This window comes from Acomys minous (assembly GCF_964271855.1).
Source record: "Acomys minous genome assembly, chromosome: 6".
Classification (NCBI taxonomy): domain Eukaryota; kingdom Metazoa; phylum Chordata; class Mammalia; order Rodentia; family Muridae; genus Acomys; species Acomys minous.
In genome coordinates this window covers 76,811,238-76,828,484 of record NC_140487.1, presented here as the reverse complement: position 1 = coordinate 76,828,484, position 17,247 = coordinate 76,811,238, and the positions used below count along the sequence as shown (strand labels likewise).

At 40.7% G+C, this 17,247-nt stretch overlaps 1 protein-coding gene across 2 annotated transcripts in view; it reads left to right on the top strand.

The window, feature by feature from the left end:
• KLHDC10 (kelch domain containing 10) overlaps positions 1–17,247 on the top strand; it is a 51,829-nt gene that overhangs the window by 19,517 nt on the left and 15,065 nt on the right. Inside the window, exons 2-3 of one of the 2 annotated variants that reach the window (XM_084786373.1) lie at positions 1,818–1,904; positions 16,307–16,528. In XM_084786373.1, the coding sequence (XP_084642499.1) occupies positions 1,818–1,904; positions 16,307–16,528 (309 nt within the window). The remainder of the gene's footprint in view (positions 1–1,817; positions 1,905–16,306; positions 16,529–17,247) is intronic. The other variant, XM_084786374.1, reaches the window with a different exon arrangement.

Sequence of the window (17,247 nt, the reverse complement as noted above, 5' to 3'; positions counted from 1 at the left end):
AAAATATATTTGTGTGTATATATTTTAGAATAAATTTTGGTTTGCAAATTTTCTATTTTTCTAAGCAAATATATTTAAAAATGTAGCCAGATGCAATTTTCTATCATCAGTCTCTTAGAAAATAAAGAATATTTAACAATAAAAAAGGATAGACCTTTGAAGAGAATCTTTTAACTTTTGTCTATATTTTTCTCATTTTATTATTGAGCTGGGAGTCTTCACCTTAACCTAGCAGTAAACTAGAGAACAAAATTTGGGAACCACAGACTTAAAAAATTATAAAGCATTAAAACTATAAACCCAGCCAGGAGATGGTGGTGCACGCCTTTAATCCCAGCACTCAGGAGGCAGAGGCAGGCAGATCTCTGTGAATTCGAGGCCAACCTGGTCTACAAAGTGAGTTCAGGACAGACAAGGCTACACACAAACCAGCCTTGTCTTGAAAAACAAAAAACAAAACAAAACAAATATATATATATACCTAGCCAGATGCCTGTAATCCCAGCACTGAAGGAGGCAGAGGCAGGTGGATGTCTGTGAGTTTGAGGCCAGCCTGGTCTACAAAGTGAGTCTAGGACAGACAAGGCTACACAGAGAAACCTTGTTTCGAAAAACCAAAAAACCTCAACCGACCAACCAAGCAAAAACAAAACAAAACAAAACCCCTTTGCCAGAGATATACTTTCCCTACAAGTCTCTTTTCTCCATAGTATTGTGAAAGTTATGTTATTGCATTAAGCAGACTTGGTGTTTCTCTATGTCAGTGTGTGAATAATCAAGCTAGACCTTCTGATGGACATCTGAATGGATCCCCAGTTGCTTAAAATACAGCCCACTCTCTTTCTAGGGAACTGGAGCCAGGGTAGGCGTGATGTAGTGGGAGGAAGGGCTGTTTAGTCCTCACCTTCCATCAGCCAGTCGGTTTTCCTTCTGCTTCTTTCCTTACATGGTTGCTAAAGATCTGCGAGGGGTTTTATAGCCCTTGTTACACTTACTTCACTGTAATGTGATTGTTTGTTTGTACAAATCCCTTGCTTACCTGAACATGAGTTCTCTAGATAGGATGAGTCATATCCTTTTGCAACTCCAGGTCCTAACACAGGGATACAGACGTAGCAGGTGCCTAATGAGTGCTGAGCCAGTCTGTGTTACTGAGGGAATTATGTGATGTTATATATGTGGAAGCGCTTCATAAACTTTATGTGTTATGCAAACAACGGTATTTTTTTTTTGGTGAGCTATTTTAATGGGAGTATCAAAACTTTGGGAAGAAAGAAAATGCTCTACTGAACAGTTTTGTGAGTGTATTGCATTTTTCTTCTATTTTGTAAAGAAACCAGAATTTAATTGGGGTTAGTATAGAGCTAATTTGCTTATGTGCGCCTCCTCCGTGTGCTACGTGGAGGGGCCCAGATTTCTTATCACTAAAGGCCGGTGTCCATTGCTTTATAGCTAGTAAAAGAAGCCTTGACCAGAGGACCTGATGCTTTGGGGTGGAGCTCCTTTTGGCTTCGTTAGCTTTAAAAGACTGTTCTTTCTAATATCTTCTAAAATTCCTGGTAAATTTTTGCCACAAGATGGCAGCTCAAAAAAGGTACACATGATTGTATTGCTTGGGGTAAGAGTTGAAGACTTTCACCACTGCTTATGTATTACTTCATTTTAACTTCCAGAGTTAAATGATACTTTTTATCACTTTCCTTCTGTATTCAAGTATTGTTTTGTTTCCTGTTTTTCTGTCTTTATAATACAGTAACTATGTATTATTTGCCATGTGTTGTATGTGTCTGACTTACTGCTGATAATTGTGGTGACAGGTAAGAAGAAAATACGATGGGACCCAGTTAGGAGGCGCTTCATTCAGTCCTGTCCCATCATAAGGATCCCTAACAGGTTCTTGAGAGGTGGGTGATAACTAGCAAGAGGTCTGTGCTTCCTGTGGGTGGAAGGGAATTTTGAATGAATTTCCTAAATTCAAAACTGTTTTCTTTAAGTTGTCTTAACAACCAAAATTGAAGAAAAAAAAAGTCTAGGCCTTAGTTTTAAATTTATGTTTTATATTGACCACTGTTGGAATTGTAATGACAAGTTTTGGGGAAGTTAGACTCTTAGTGTATCTTAGATAGTAGAGCAGGTTACCTCACCAGTATCAGTGGCATCCACCATAACCACATCAGAAAGACCTTCAAGTGTAGGATGTGCTTCTAAGGAAGAAATAAAAGATGATATCGTCTAAACTAAAAAAACAAGGACCAAAACAAAAAACCATTGTATTAAATTTCAATAAAAAGATAGCTGTGGAAAGAAAGCATTTGTAACAGGTCATTAATGTGAATATAAGAGCTCCTAGAAACTAGTAGTCTATACCTACTAGAAAAATACATAAATGCCCATGAGTAGTCAGTACATAAAGAGATGCTCGCTGGGGAGGGCAAAATGGTTCCAGGTTAAAGTACTTGCTGCCAAGCCTGGTAACCTGAGCGTAATCTCTTGGACTCACATGGTAGAAACAGAAATTCTTCCCTCAAGTTGTACTCTGATTTCCACACATGTGCTGTGGCACAAGCATATGCGCACACAGACGTACAACGTATAATTTATAAGTAAATAATACATAAATGTAATAAAATGTTAAAAATAAATGTCAGTAAATATGAACCTCATTTATTTCACTATTGTATAAATACAATAAAATATTTTACTTATTAGGTGGGAAGATTAAAATAAAGCTATCCATGTTGCCAAGGGTGTTGGAAAAGAAGCTTAAATGCTAAGCTTTTATGCAGACTTTTCGGACGTAACTGGCAAAGTGAATCAGCTTTAGAGCTGCCGGTGCTGTGACAGCACAACTCTTGTTATAAAGGCCACATCGTTTCTACTTACTACTTCACTGTCAGCTTGCACTGAGTGAAAAATTACGCAGAAGAAGGTTGAAATTTCTAGCTCACTTTTTTTTTTAGCTGTAGCAAATTATAAAACAAGCATGCTTGATGTTGCAATTTAGACCTAATTATATTACTTACAAGTCATTTCCTCTATTTTTTAAAATTTTTTGATTATTTTTATGTATATGGATTCTAAAAAAAAACAACAAATATTTATTATGTATACAGTGTTCTGCTTGTATGTGCCTGCACACCAGAAGAGGGCACCAGATCTCATTATAGATGGTTGTGAGCCACCATGGGGCTGCTGGGAATTGAACTAAGGACCTTTGGAAGAGCAGCCAGTGCTTTTAACCTCTGAGCCATCTCTCCAGCCCACATTTCATCTGATTTTAACTGAAGAGATTGATTCATAAACCTAAGCTGGATGTACCTATATATGCCTTTTAAAGCAGGCAGATCAGTCAGCTTGGTCTACAGAGTGAGTTCCAGACCAGTCAGAGTTAAACAGAGAGACCCTTTCTCAAAAAACAAACAGCAACAAAAACCACCTAAGGGAAATTCTACAGCCCCTAGAGATGTTTCTGTATCTAGCGTCTCACATATTTTTTAGCAGCCAAATCCTAGAACATGGAGAGACTAAAACCAGGCCAAAATTGACCAAGTTAAGAAAAAAAAAAAAAAACCAGTGGTAGTGAGCCACTTAGCATAAATAATGTTATCGAAAAATTTCAAAGGTATTTTTAGTAGTATGTTATGGAAAATATTATGTACAAGTAGCTTAGCAAGGAAGGATGTTTAATTCTATATTTTTGAATTTATAAATTAAAAATGTTAATTTGATTTTTTTAAGTGAGCAATTTAACTTAGACTGGAAAAGGCATAAATTAGGCTTCATAAGCATAGTGACATTATTTTAAGTATTCATGCTTACTAAATAAAAGCATAATTAAGAAGTAATTTAAGGCCAGGCATGGTGGCTCATGCCTATAATCCCAGAATTTGGGAGGCTGAGGCAGGAGCATGTTCATGTGTGGTATAGGCCAGCGTGAGTTACATACATAGTGAGTTCTGGGCCAGCCTGAGCTGCAGAATGAAACTCTGTCTACAGAACCAGAACAGGGGTTAGAGATGTAGCTCAGTCGGCAGAGTGCTTAAACCGAGCATGCCCAAAGCCACATAGAAAGCCCTGGTCCCCAGCATCACATACAAGGCCCAGTGTCGGGGCAGGGAGACAGGTGGCTCAAGGTTGACAACCTAAACTCAAGCCCTGGGACCCACATGGTGGAGCAAGAGAACCATTGCCACAGCTTGTTCTCTGACCTCCACACATGTTTATGGCAAAGGTGTTCCCTTCTCCTACACAAAATAAATGCAATAAAATTAAAACAAACAAAAATGCCATCAAAGCAAACAAACTTAAATATGATGGTACCACTTTTAATTCCAACACCTGAAAGGAGGTGTAGTCAAGAAGCTCAGAAGCTCAGCATCGTCTCCACCCACGTAGTGAGTTCAAGGAGCCTGAACCACACGAGCCCTTGTCACCACCACCATCTAAAGGAAAAACAATTAGCACACCGAGTTTAATGGAAAACAAAAACCAAAAAACCAGGCCTTTTGTTGTTGGTTTTTGTTTGTCTCAGAGGATGAGAGCACTTGCTGCTTTTGCCGAAGACCCGAGTTCAGTTGCCATCGTCCACATGGCAGCTCACAAGCATTTTTACCAGGTTCAGAGGATCTGACAACCCTCAGTTGGCTTCTGGAAGCACCAGGCATGCACATACTTCTTCCAGGCAAACACTCAAATACATTAAAAAAAAAAAACTTTAAAAATTGTGTAAAATCCTATAAAAATACAAAACAGTTTAAAAAAAAAAACAGAAAAAACAAACCAACCCTGATTATAGCTGGATGGTGGGTTTTTTATTTTTGTATAGTCTCCATTTTAAAAAATGTAACCATGGGGGTAACACTGCACAGGTAAGTTTTATACCATTGGATATGTGTAAATCACGGCTGAGAAAGCTGGCGATAGACAGTCCTGAGCGCAGGGAGGTGGAGCAGGCCCAGCAGGAGGGGTATAAAGATCACCACACACACCTGGGAAGCAGTGGCCTTGTCTGTCTGCTCACCTTTGGCCACCTGAGTCTTCTTAACGTTTCCCTTCCTTTGGATCACTATACTGTATGATCCTAGGTGTTTTCTTCTTCCTCTTTGTCCATTTTGTTTCCTTCCCTAGTTTCTTACTTGTACCCATTAAAGGTGGGATTCCACGTTCTGTCCTTTCTCCATGGTCTCTGACTGTCCCATCAGCTCTTAGGTTTACCTCTCTGTCCATCGTTCATCCCTTCATTTCTGGATGGCTTCCTATATAGCAGTCACTGTACTTGGTAGATTGATGATGCAGATGTAGAGAACCAGGCAAACAGATAGTTGCAGAGTAATTGGAATGAAATTATTTGTGATAGTGTCCTCATGAGGTAGTATGGCATGGAGCACATTGAAGAGGGTTTTCATCAGCAAATGGGGAAGAGGATGACAGAATAGTGCCATTTGACTCTTTAGAAAAGTTACTTCAACTTAAGACGGTTTTTGTGAGGAAAGGATAGAACTGCAGACACAGGTGCCAGGTAGCTTGGATATGGTGTTTATGCAGACCCAAGTGTGGTGCCTTCAAAGGTCTGTAGCAGGTTTAGCACAGTGGGAAGGGCAGCCAGAATCTGAGAGAGGCCAGATAGAGTTGAGTACCACTGAAGGAGGGTTTTCAGGATCAGACTTGGTGTTGTAGCTAGTAAAGAGATAATGACTGCAGTTAGCAACCTGAGGCCTGAAATGAGGCAACTGTAGTAGGGATTTGGGGGAGGTAGGTAACTTGAACTATGCATGTGCTGAGTTAGATGAGACTTGATCGCTAATTGAAGAGCAGGAAGGAAAAACAAGGAATGACTTCCAGGGGCTGGAGGGTTGGCTAAGTGCTTAAGCTGGCTCGCTGACTGCTCTTGCAGAGGGCACCTATTTTTGGTTTCTGTGAGCATCAGGCACACATCTAGGACATATGCATATTCAAGGCAAAATACTCATACACATAGAATAAAAACAATCTTTTTAAAGAATGACTTCTAAATTTTCTGTGTGATGTACTTCTCATCACTAGGCATGGCATGGATAATCATAGGGCAAGGGCTAGGAGTAGGTGGTAAACTCCCCCTGAGCTGCAAGTCATTAGTTGATTATCCCTTAACACTTTTTTTGTGGGGGTGGTGGTGGTGGGGGGTTCAAGACAGGGTTTCTTTGTGTATCCTTGGCTGTCCTGGACTCACTTTGTAGACCAGGCTGGCCATGAACTCAGAGATCCGCCTGCCTCTGCCTCCTGAGTGGAAGGATTAAAGGTGTGCGCCACCATCTCCCGGCTTCCCTTAACACTTTTAAGACTTAGTTCCACAAAAACCTCTGATTTTTAACAGTAAGCCTAGCAGTTATTTCCAGGAAAACTTGCCATCTTCCATGGACTACCTGTACCATGGACTACCGTGGGATTGTGTTGACTCGTGTGTGCCTCCCCTCAGGCTGTAAGCGCTGCCAGAATGCGCAGTGTGCCAGTTGTGCTGACTACTTGTCCAGTTGGTAGCACAGTGCATGTGGGACGTGTACCGAGTTAGACCTAGTTATAAAGCTGTTGTCAGTGAAGAGCGTGGGTGTTAATTCTAGGGTAGCCTCAGCTGTTTGCAGTTGTAGTGGTAAATTAAAGAATTGTTGAGAACATGAAAATGTTTTTTTCAATAATCAATTAGGTGTCTTCTTAAAAACAAACAAACAAAACAAACCCCCAAAAGTTATTTATACTTTAAAAATAGCCTTTCATTTGGGAAACCCTTTGCCTTGATTGAAAACAGTTTCAAAGCCGGGCTCAGTGGTGCATGAGGTAGATGTAGGCAGATCACTGTGAGTTTGAGGCCAGCCTGGTCTACAAAAGGAGTCCAGGACAGTCAAGGCTACCTTGACAAGAGAAACCTTGTCTTGAATTAAAAAACAAACAAACAAAACCCAAAAACAACCAGTTTCATAGGTTCTGTTTTCTGTAACTAAATCCGACATATTCTCAAAAGAAGTTTCCACTAATTAACAGTCCGGCGTGGTAAGAGCAGACCTGGTGTATTGAGTCACTAGATTTCATCATAAAGTAGCCAACGGAAAGTCTCCACCTACATTCCTCAGTTCTCTAATATTACAAATGGGGGGAAAGGTAACTGTATGACCCTAGGCAAGTGCATCCTTATTTATTTCCTTATTTGCCTCAGTTTCCTTATTTGTAAAGCTAGGATGGCGATAATAGTGCCTATTTATAGAGAGAAATATTAAGAAAGAATATTTGCAAGGTGTTTAATTACATTTAGAAACACTAGTTAATGTCAGCTGCTGTTGTTTTTATTGCCGTAATAATACCAGGAATTTTGAGGAACTTCAAGGTAGTTAAAGCAAATGGATGTGGAAGATGGAGCTCAACACAGAGCGCTTGCCTCCATGAGGACAGTTCTCAGTACTGCAAAGCTGATTGAAAACTAGACATGGTGTCACATGCCTTTGTCCTTGAACTTGGAAGATGGAGGCAGAAGGGTCAACATCAGCTATATGGAGGGTTTTAGTACAGCCTGGGCTATGTTTAGTGCCTTTAAAAATGGAATTACATCAATTGAGAAACCAACACTGAATTTATAATATAGTCCAAAACAGTGTTCTCGATGTATGTTAGATACCAGAGAATTTTTGTTTGTTTGTTTGTTTGTCTGTTTTGAAATAGTGTCTCATTATGTAGCCCTGTCTGGCCTGGAACTTACTATCTATACCTGGCTGGCTTGAACTTAGAGAGATCTACCTGCTTCTGTTTCTTGCCTTCTCCATACCTCCCACCCCCACCCCTCAGACAGGGTGTTTCTGTGTAGCTTTGGTTGTCCTGGAACGCCATGGGCCAGGCTGGCCTCAAACCCAGAGATCTGCCTGTCTCTGCCTTTGCTTGCGAGTGCTGGGATTAAAGGCTTGTGCTACCACCTCTGGGCTTGCCTCTGCTTCTTGAGTGCTTAGATTAAAGGTATGTACCCCCCATACCTGGCCTCCTGGTTTTTAGTTTAGTTTTTTTAAAGACTCAGTCTTTACAAAAAATATCTCAAGATGTCTTGCTGGCCGGGAACTCATTACTTAGACCATCATATAGACCCTGCCTCTGCTTCTTGAGTGCTGGGATTGAAGGAGTGTGCCGCTATACTTAGTTTGATTTCTTTTTTAAACTAGTATTTTTTATTCTATATCTATTTAAAGCAGGGTCCCATTATGGAGCTCTGGCTTGCCTGAAACTCACTGGCCTCAATTCACAGAAGTTGCTAGATGAAAATTATGCTTGATTTTCATTTTATTAATGACAAGGTAGTCAAGCTCATAGACACTGAAGGGAAACTTGATTTGGAAGGCTTAAGATGAACAAATGAAACATTTTGCCCATGGTAGAAACAGGTTGAGAGGAAGCACGACAGAACTTTAGGAAGTAGTGAACTGTTCATTCAGCAAGGCTTCTTACATGCAGCACAGACTGCTAAAGATGATTGCAGTCAGTGGTCTCAGGGGAATTATTTTGCTGATAAATTCTGCTGTGCAGGGAGGTGTCAAAATAAGTAAGAGATCTGAAATTTATGCTGTACATGAATTTTGGGAAAATTAGTTAGATACTTCCAGTATCAAAGTCCAAAATGAGGAAGATTTGAATATATGAATTAGTGCATGCAAACTCGAGTAAAACAGCCATGAAGCTAAGTATAATTGCAGAAATTTCTAGTAGTATAGAGGAATTATGTGAATATGTGTATATGCATATGTATTACATTCTATAACTAACATGCAAGTTGGAAGTAGTGCTAAAAGTCTCACTATTTTTCTCACTTTTTTTTTTTGTTTAATGAATAAAAAAATGCTGTACATGCCCGAGGACCAGTTTTGATCCCTCAAAATTGAGTAAACACCAAGGGGCATAGTAGCAGGCTGCCTGGGATTGTAGTTCTGGGAAGGTCAGAGGGCAATCTGGCTGGTCAGAATTAAATTGAAAAGCCTTTCCTCAGTCAACAAGATGAAGAGTGATGAAAACTCCCGGAGTCAGCCTTGGGCCTCTGTGTACACATACCTGTGCTCTCACATTTATACACAAAGCACACACAAGCTAATTAAATCTTAGTAAAGTAGGAAAATTTGATATTGAACTACATAGGTGAAAAGTGATCACCTTTATTTCAGGGATTTGTAAAAATCAGTTTTTAAGAAAGACGATTCTCAGATGGGCAGTGGTGGTGCACGCCTTTAATCCCAGCACTTGGGAGGCAGAGGCAGGAAGATTTCTGTGAGTTCAAGGCCAGCCTGGTCTACAGAGTGAGTTCCAGGACAGCCAGAGAAACCCTGTCTGGGGATGGGGGGTGAGGGAAGACATCTCTCTAGAAGAATGTATAAGAGTCTGGAGTAGACTTTTACTGAAAGGAAAATTCCAGATGGCCAATTAACATAAAAAGTGCTCAACTTGGTTGGGCATGGTGGCGTATGCCTTCAATCTCAGCATTCTGGGAAGCAGAGCTGGAGGATCTCAGTGAGTTCAAGGACAGCCTGTCTACAGAGTGAGTTCCAGGATAGCCACGACTGTATGTAGAGACCCTATCTAAAAAGAAAAAGAAAGAGAAGAGAAGAGTGCTCAATTTCAACAGCAGCGAGAGAGATGTGTGTTGTAGCTTGAGTTAGGTTTGCAGACTAACAGGACTTCTTCAAATAGCAGCAGGGACTCTATGCCAAGTACTGGTGCACATGTGGGACTGAGGGGCTCTCATGCAGCGTGTGACTGGAAATTGTTAAACATATGGTCTCCTCTAATAAGGATTTCCTTTAAGACTCAGAAATTCTAATCTGGATTTATAGCCAACAGCAGTGTGGCCCCCTGTGCACCTGAAAACATGTATGAGGATGTTTATATCAACAACATTAAGAGCCACAGCTCAAAATCACCTAAATAGACATTCACCGAACTGGACTGAGTTTTCAACAGCATTTTCAACAGCACAACACGGGGAGCCTCAGAGCAGTCCTAGGCAAGAACCCGAAAGAAAACGTATTCTTTTTCTTGAGATGGTTTCCCTGGGTAGCCCTGGCTGGCCTGGGACTCACTGTATAGGCCAGGCTGGCCTCAAACTGAGAGATCTCTGCTTCTGCCTCCCAAGTGCTGGGATTAAAGGCTTGCGCCACCATATCTGGCTACTATATCATTTTGTTTTACACTTCAAATAGTATTTGGGGATGCATAACAATAAATAATGTATAACAAAGCTATAAGGAGACTGCCAGTTTTATGATTGACAGAAAAATTAATGGGATTGGAGAGATGGCGTAAAAGTTAAAAGCATTTGTTGCTCTTGCAGAAGACCCAGCTTTCATTCCTAGCACCCATATGGCAGCTCATAAACTCCAGTTCCAGATGATCCTATGCTGCCCTCTGACACTTGTGGGCCCAGGCACACACATGATGCCTATACATGCAGGCAGAGTACTCATACACAGAAATAAAATAAATCTAAAGAGAAAACTTATTACCTCTAGTAGTGACGAGGGAAGTGGAAGGGTGTTGTGATCAAGAAGGGCAAGCTCCTGGGAGTTGGCAGTGCCTACACTAATAGGTTCAAAGAAAAAGTGTGACGTCCCCCCACCCCCGAGTATAAAACCTAACAAGATGTAAGCATTCGTTTTGTTAAAATGTATCACACTGTAGCCTTAAATGTGTGACTTTATGTATGTAACATTTCAATGCAAACTTTATTTTTAAAACACACTCTTTTCTGATAATGAACAAAATTCTTATGTATAGTGATTATTTTATTGGTAGACCATTAAAAGAAACCAAGAGGGAATGTCATATTTAGTGGTCCAGAAATCTGACTAGCAGTCTCACGGAATTAAATTAAGACTAATCTATTCAGTATCATCTCTACTATTCAACCTTGTTTTGTTAAATTTTAGCTAAATGAGTAGAATAAACAACAACAACAACAACAAAATTATTTGCTGGGACCTGGGAGATGGCTCAGTGACTAAGAGCACTTGACTAAGACCCTAGTTGGGCTCCCAGCACCCAGATGGCAGCCCACCACTGTCTGTAGATGCAGTTCCACAGGATCTGATGCCCCTCTCTCATCTCCTTAGGTACTAGGTATGCACATAGTATATATGCTTACGTTTAGCCACTCGTACACATAGAAAATATATCTTTTAAAAAAGTTTTGCTGGGCTGACCTCTTGGGAGGCAGAGGAAGAAGATGAAGAGTTGGAGGTTGTCTGGATAAGGTGGTACATGTCTTTAATACTTGCACTGAAGAGGCATAGATAGGTTTTGATGAGTTCAAGGCCAGGCTGCTCTATAGAGCGAATTTCAGGCCAGCCAGTGCTATAGTGAGATCCTGTCTCAACAAAGAGTTGGCCCAGACTACACACCCAGACTCTGTCGCAGTAAGGGGAGAGGGGAAGACAGTCGTGCTGGGAGGGGTGTGTAGCTGAGGTGGTAGCACACTTGCTTATTGCGCATGAAGTCCAGTGCTTCATCCCCAACACTGCAAAATTGGGTGTGATAACCCATACCTGTAATCCCATTATTCTGGAAGTAGAGGTAGGAGGATCAGGGGCTCCAATCATCCTGGGCTGTGTAGAGCGCTACCTAAGACCTTGTCTCAAAGAAAGAATAAAATATACACTTTTTTTTTGGCGGGGGGAGGATATATACTTTCATACACATATTTAGGAGTATAAATTGGTCCAGTTCAGCTACTGGAGGAGCAATATGGCTTTACAATGGTTTTATCTGTAAACACTTGAAATGCATATTCCTTTGACCCAAAAGTTCTATTTCAAGATATATATTCATACATTTTCATACAAATATGTAAAAGAAAGTTTAATTATGAGAACATTGGGAAAATACAAATATGTAAAAGAAAGTTTAATTATGAGAACATTGGGAAAAACCTAAGTATCTACTGTATAATCTCAAACAGCTAGCTGGCTTCTGCTACAAATTCAAACCCACTTCCATAGTTAGAATCATAACTCCTGTTTACCCTGGGTTAGAGCAAATGCCTGACCCGGGAAAGAAGATGGCTTGGGTGTCCAGGACCCACGGCTACATGTCTCTTCTGGCTGTTCAGATCACCCAGCATGTAGGTTCATTTTCCGTTTTTTTCACGTCTACATTTGCTTTTTTATTAAAAGTATTTACATTATTTACAGTATGTGTGTGTTTGTGTGTGTGTGTGTGAGAGAGAGAGAGACAGACAGACAGACAGACAGACAGACAGAGACAGGGAGGGAGAGAGGGGCAGCTTTCGGGGACATAGTTCTCTCTTGCTATGTACACTCCAGAGGTTGGATGCTGGTCTCCAGGTTTGGCTGCGAGCATCTTTACTGCTGAGCGCACTCTGAAACCCTCCCCCTCTGTTTTCTCATGAGAGTTCTGGAACCAGGCACCCCAAACCTGTGAATGATTTTATTAGCAGAAAACTTTGGGTGGGGTATTCAGACTTTAGACTAAAACCTAATCTTAATTTGTCAGGTTGAGAATCCTGTGCTATATGCCAGATGATGAAAATTAGTGCTTGTTTCCTGTGGCATTACCTGGGCAAATTCCTGTGATTTATTAAAAATGAAATGGGTTTCTGAAATGTGAGTCATTCTTGGGCTGGGACTGTACGATGGACATGTGTGGAGAGGAGTAAGGTTCTCAGTACCGCTGTACAGGCTCCTTGACAGAACGTCCAGCGTTTGTCAAGCACGGATGAGGTGTTCTTTACCCAGCATAATAATAACAATTAATTATTCTACTTAATTAGACTAACTGTGAGACCAGCAGAAGTTAGCAGTAAGATTAGCCCAACACTATCTGATAGAGATAAGAGCTACAAATTTAAAGTTTTGTAGCAGCCACATGAAAACAAGGCGTGATGGTATTATTTTTATTCAAGCCATATCATTTTAACATATCATTAACACAGAACTAGTAATTCTACGTTCTTCTAGCGATGCTGAGTTGTTGAACATGAATCCCAGTTTGGCCTAGCCACATTTCAAGTGTGACCAAGTATTACTGTACTGTGCAGGGCAGAGCTAGGTTATAAGCCCAGAGACAGCATCGCTGGCCTGGAGCCTGTCACAGTCACAGTTCACAGCTGCTGTGTAGTAATATTTGGAATTAGAGTGAATGAATTGATACATTTTTATGTCAGATCATCTTGACATTTTGCCTCAGTATTTGATCCACGTGAATTATGTTCATCACAAAGATAGTTTGGAATACGTTCTCTGCTCTGTGTGCAATGAGAGAAAGTTCTGTAATGGGACTGTATTTCTTTTCATATTTGCCCAAAATTTGAAAACTTAAAAATTATCTAATGGCTCTTAGAAATGAAAAAAATAATAACATTTTAGAGATTCTCAGTTTTTCTGTTGATCGGAGCAACTATTTTTAAGTTGGTATTGTTAATTCCTAGATACATTTGTAACTTTCAAAGATTATCACAAAATCCAACACCTGTCCCCTAGATCGCACTCTTCCCCTCTCTCCCTCTTCTTTTTTTTGGTGCTGGGGTGGAAGCCAGGCCTCACACGTATTGAGCACCTGCTCTGCTAGTCGAGCTCCATGGCATCTATCCCTGCCTCCGTTTACTTTGGCCTAAAGTTAAACTCACAGAAACTTTTAGATGTGTTGTGTTTTTCCAGCCATGTCAGGTATTATGGGTGATGCAGGATAATTGTATGTGCTGTTTGCTTTTTAGGAACTTTTACTTTGTTTGCATTAGAAAAACAAACAGATGAGATGGGTAGTGAGGAATCAGTTACAAACTAGTTCATTCTCAACTTTGTTCATGTTTTCTGGGAGCCTTGGGCTAGGTTATAGAAAAGTGAATGCACATACATTTCTCTTCCTCAAATAGCTTACCACCACCTGGAAAGATATGCACATAAGCTAGTGAACATTTAAAAATAATAATCTGTGGGGAACAGTGATACCAATGTCCAGCACAGATGAGGAAACAGATTCATTGAGAAGTAGTGGCTTCCACAAGGTCCTGGTTGAAGGAACTGGATTCAACATAGTTGTCACGAGAGCCCTTGCTCAGGCCTGCACAGCACACTCTCCTGTTTCCACTGTTCCAGCAGGAGACTTAATTCTTCACTTACCATCAATCACAGCACATTTGTGAATTGGCCAGCTGATTGTAGTTGCCTGGAATCATGCATATTTACAAAGTTTACAGCACTCCCATCTTGATAACTGTGAGCCAGGAGATCCCTAAAAGCGTGGTATGGGGAGACATGGAAGCATTTCTCCCACTAGAGACTCACAGGGTAGGTGGGCTAGGCCAGTGTCAAAGAAGGACTTTAGGCTTGCTGAGCACTGAGGCTAACCCAGCCCTAGTGAGTAAGTGAAAGGGCTCTGAGGTGCTTGACCCAGGCCTTAAAAGAACACAGGCCTATGGCCGGGCGTGGTGGCGCACGCCTTTAATCCCAGCACTCGGGAGGCAGAGGCAGGCAGATCACTGAGTTCGAGGCCAGCCTGGTCTACAAAGTGAGTTCAGGACAGCCAAGGCTTCACAGAGAACCCTGTCTCAAAAAACCAAAAAACAAAACAAAACAAAACAAAAGAACACAGGCCTGACATGGACCAGAGTGGCTAAAAGGGTCACTGTTGCTTTGTTTTTCAGTTTTTTGGTTAATAAGACACAAAAGAGCCAGGGTTGTGGCACACGCCTTTAATCACAGCACTTGGGAGGCAGAGGCAGGTGGATCGCTGAGAGTTCAAGGCTAGCCTGGTCTACAGAGTGAGTCCAGGAAAGCCAAGGCTACACAAAACCAACAACAACAACAACAACAACAAAAAGGCTCAAAAGGCCTTACTAGGTTGGTAATAAATACTTAGTAAAGCATATTTATTAGATGTCTAGCAATGTCCTAACTAGTAATAAATGATATACTAGTATCAGTAGCACATGAAAATGGAGATACCTTTAGGGTAACAGCAGATATAATATCATTTTAGTCCATATTCGATTTTAGCTTGTTTGGTTCTATAACTATTCAGGGGTTCCTGTAGACCACTGTAAGAAGTTGTAAGGATAATAGAATCAAAAAGTAGTGGGGTTTTTTTCTCCCTTGAAAATTACCTGAAAATAATTTTAAATGAACTAATATATGTGTATATAATTTAATCAATTATTTATTGTATACCAGCTATTAAGCCAAGGACCGTTAATATGCTAGGCAAGTACCCTACCCACTTGAGCTGTATCCCCAGCCTTCTCCTCCAAAATCCCCCCCCCCTTTTTTTTTAATTGAGACTGGCTATTCCTAAATTGCGTAGGATAGTCTTGAACTTCTGTTCTGAGCCCAGGCAGGCTCTCCTGTCTCAGCTCCCTGAGTAACTTTGATTACAGGCCTGTGCCACAAGCCCTGGCTAGTTGATGTAATTGAAACTTGAGAAAGATCCTGTGGCTGCAGCTCTAGCGAACGCTTGCCAACCAGGCATGAGGCAGGTCTGATTCCTGGTACCATAAAGAAAAATATTTACATTTTAGAACTTGCCTCTTTCCTGTTTGCCAAGTTTTGCTTTTGTTTTGGGGGGCTTCTGGGGTCCTATCCAGAAAATACTGTCCTCACCAGTATCACAAAACAATGAGTGTTCCAGAGGTCAGGTCTTATTTAGAGTTTTTTATTTTTTACCATTTTGAGTTTAAGCTTTTTTTTTTTTTCCATAAATAGCTTTTCTTAGTAATAATTTTGGGCAGAATATAAGATGTTCTTTGGAATAAACACAGGATTTTCTTTAAAAAGTTTTGGAATGGTATTCAAAGAATTTTGCTCTGACCAACATGAGAGCAAGTTTTCTTTTTAACTGTATACTTACATGTATGTGTTTATTTAGGCATGACTCATTCATGTTTGTGGTTGCTTTCTCCAATAATCACAGTTTAATCCAGTTTGCCTGTGTTCTCCCCTAAAAAGTAAGGAAATCTGACCTCTGACCTCTTAGCCTCTGAAGTATCAGGCCTCTCCTCTTCCTTTCTTGAATTCCATATCGTCAGCCATTTCCTTGAGTTTATCATGCTGTGTCACCTTTCCTGGGAAGAATCTCTCTTAGTCTTTGAGATTTAAAAATTATACAAAATAAAAATGGAGACTAACTCCCTAAAATCTTAAGTAGTCTGTGTGAGTGTATAAAATAAGCTAAGTAAATGGCATATATGTTGTGTTAGGAATCCCTCCCTGACTCCCTTTTAAAGTTCCAATGGTTGTTACTAATTTTGTTTATACTCTTCATCTGTGGACCACTTTTGGAAAAGCGTCCTCTTCTTCTTTAGGCCACAGACCTCCCCCAGCTCGCAGTGGACATCGTTGTGTGGCAGATAATACCAATCTCTATGTGTTCGGAGGGTATAACCCAGACTATGATGAGTCGGGAGGGCCGGATAATGAAGACTATCCTCTCTTCAGGGAGCTTTGGAGATATCACTTTGCAACAGGCGTTTGGCACCAGATGGGCACAGATGGCTACATGCCCCGGGAATTGGCATCCATGTCACGTAAGTGCCAGCAGTTCTGAAGTTTTGACTTTGTGAATTATCTGAAATGGCAAGTTCAGTGTCACTTGTTCTTGTTAATAATGCATGCTCTTGTGACATGATTAAGTGTTGTCACTGAATAGGTCTTTCACTGATGATAATCCAGGATGATGACTCTGCATCTCTGAGTTCCGGGGTTTGGATCTAACTGTATCATATTAGATTGCTAGATGAATGTTAACTTTATTTATCTATAACGTGAGATTAACAACCTTTCAGGGGGTTCAGTATAAAGTATTACATATATATGCTAGGAAAATGTAGTCGAAATGAAAAACTGGAGTTACCGGTATGGTAATTAATAGCTATTAAATGATGGCCTTCACTTCTTTACAGAGCCACTGTGATATAAGTTTCTACAGTGATTGCTATTGTACAAATGAAGAACCCAAGGTTTCAGAGAGGCCCTAAGAATAAATGGCTATGAATACCTGTTCTGAAGCTGGCCTGCCTGGATTAGATCCCAGCTCTTACTAGGAAACCCTCAGCAAGCTATTTAAACTGCTCTTGCCAGGCAGGGTAGTGCGTGCCTGTAATCCAGCACTTGGGAGGCTGAGTCAGAAGAATTGCAACGAGTTCAAGGCTAGGCTAGCTTGGGCTACATAATGATTCTGGAGCCAGCCTGAGCTACATGGCAAGACCTTATCTCCTGTAAACAAACAGAAGAATTAAAAAACAAG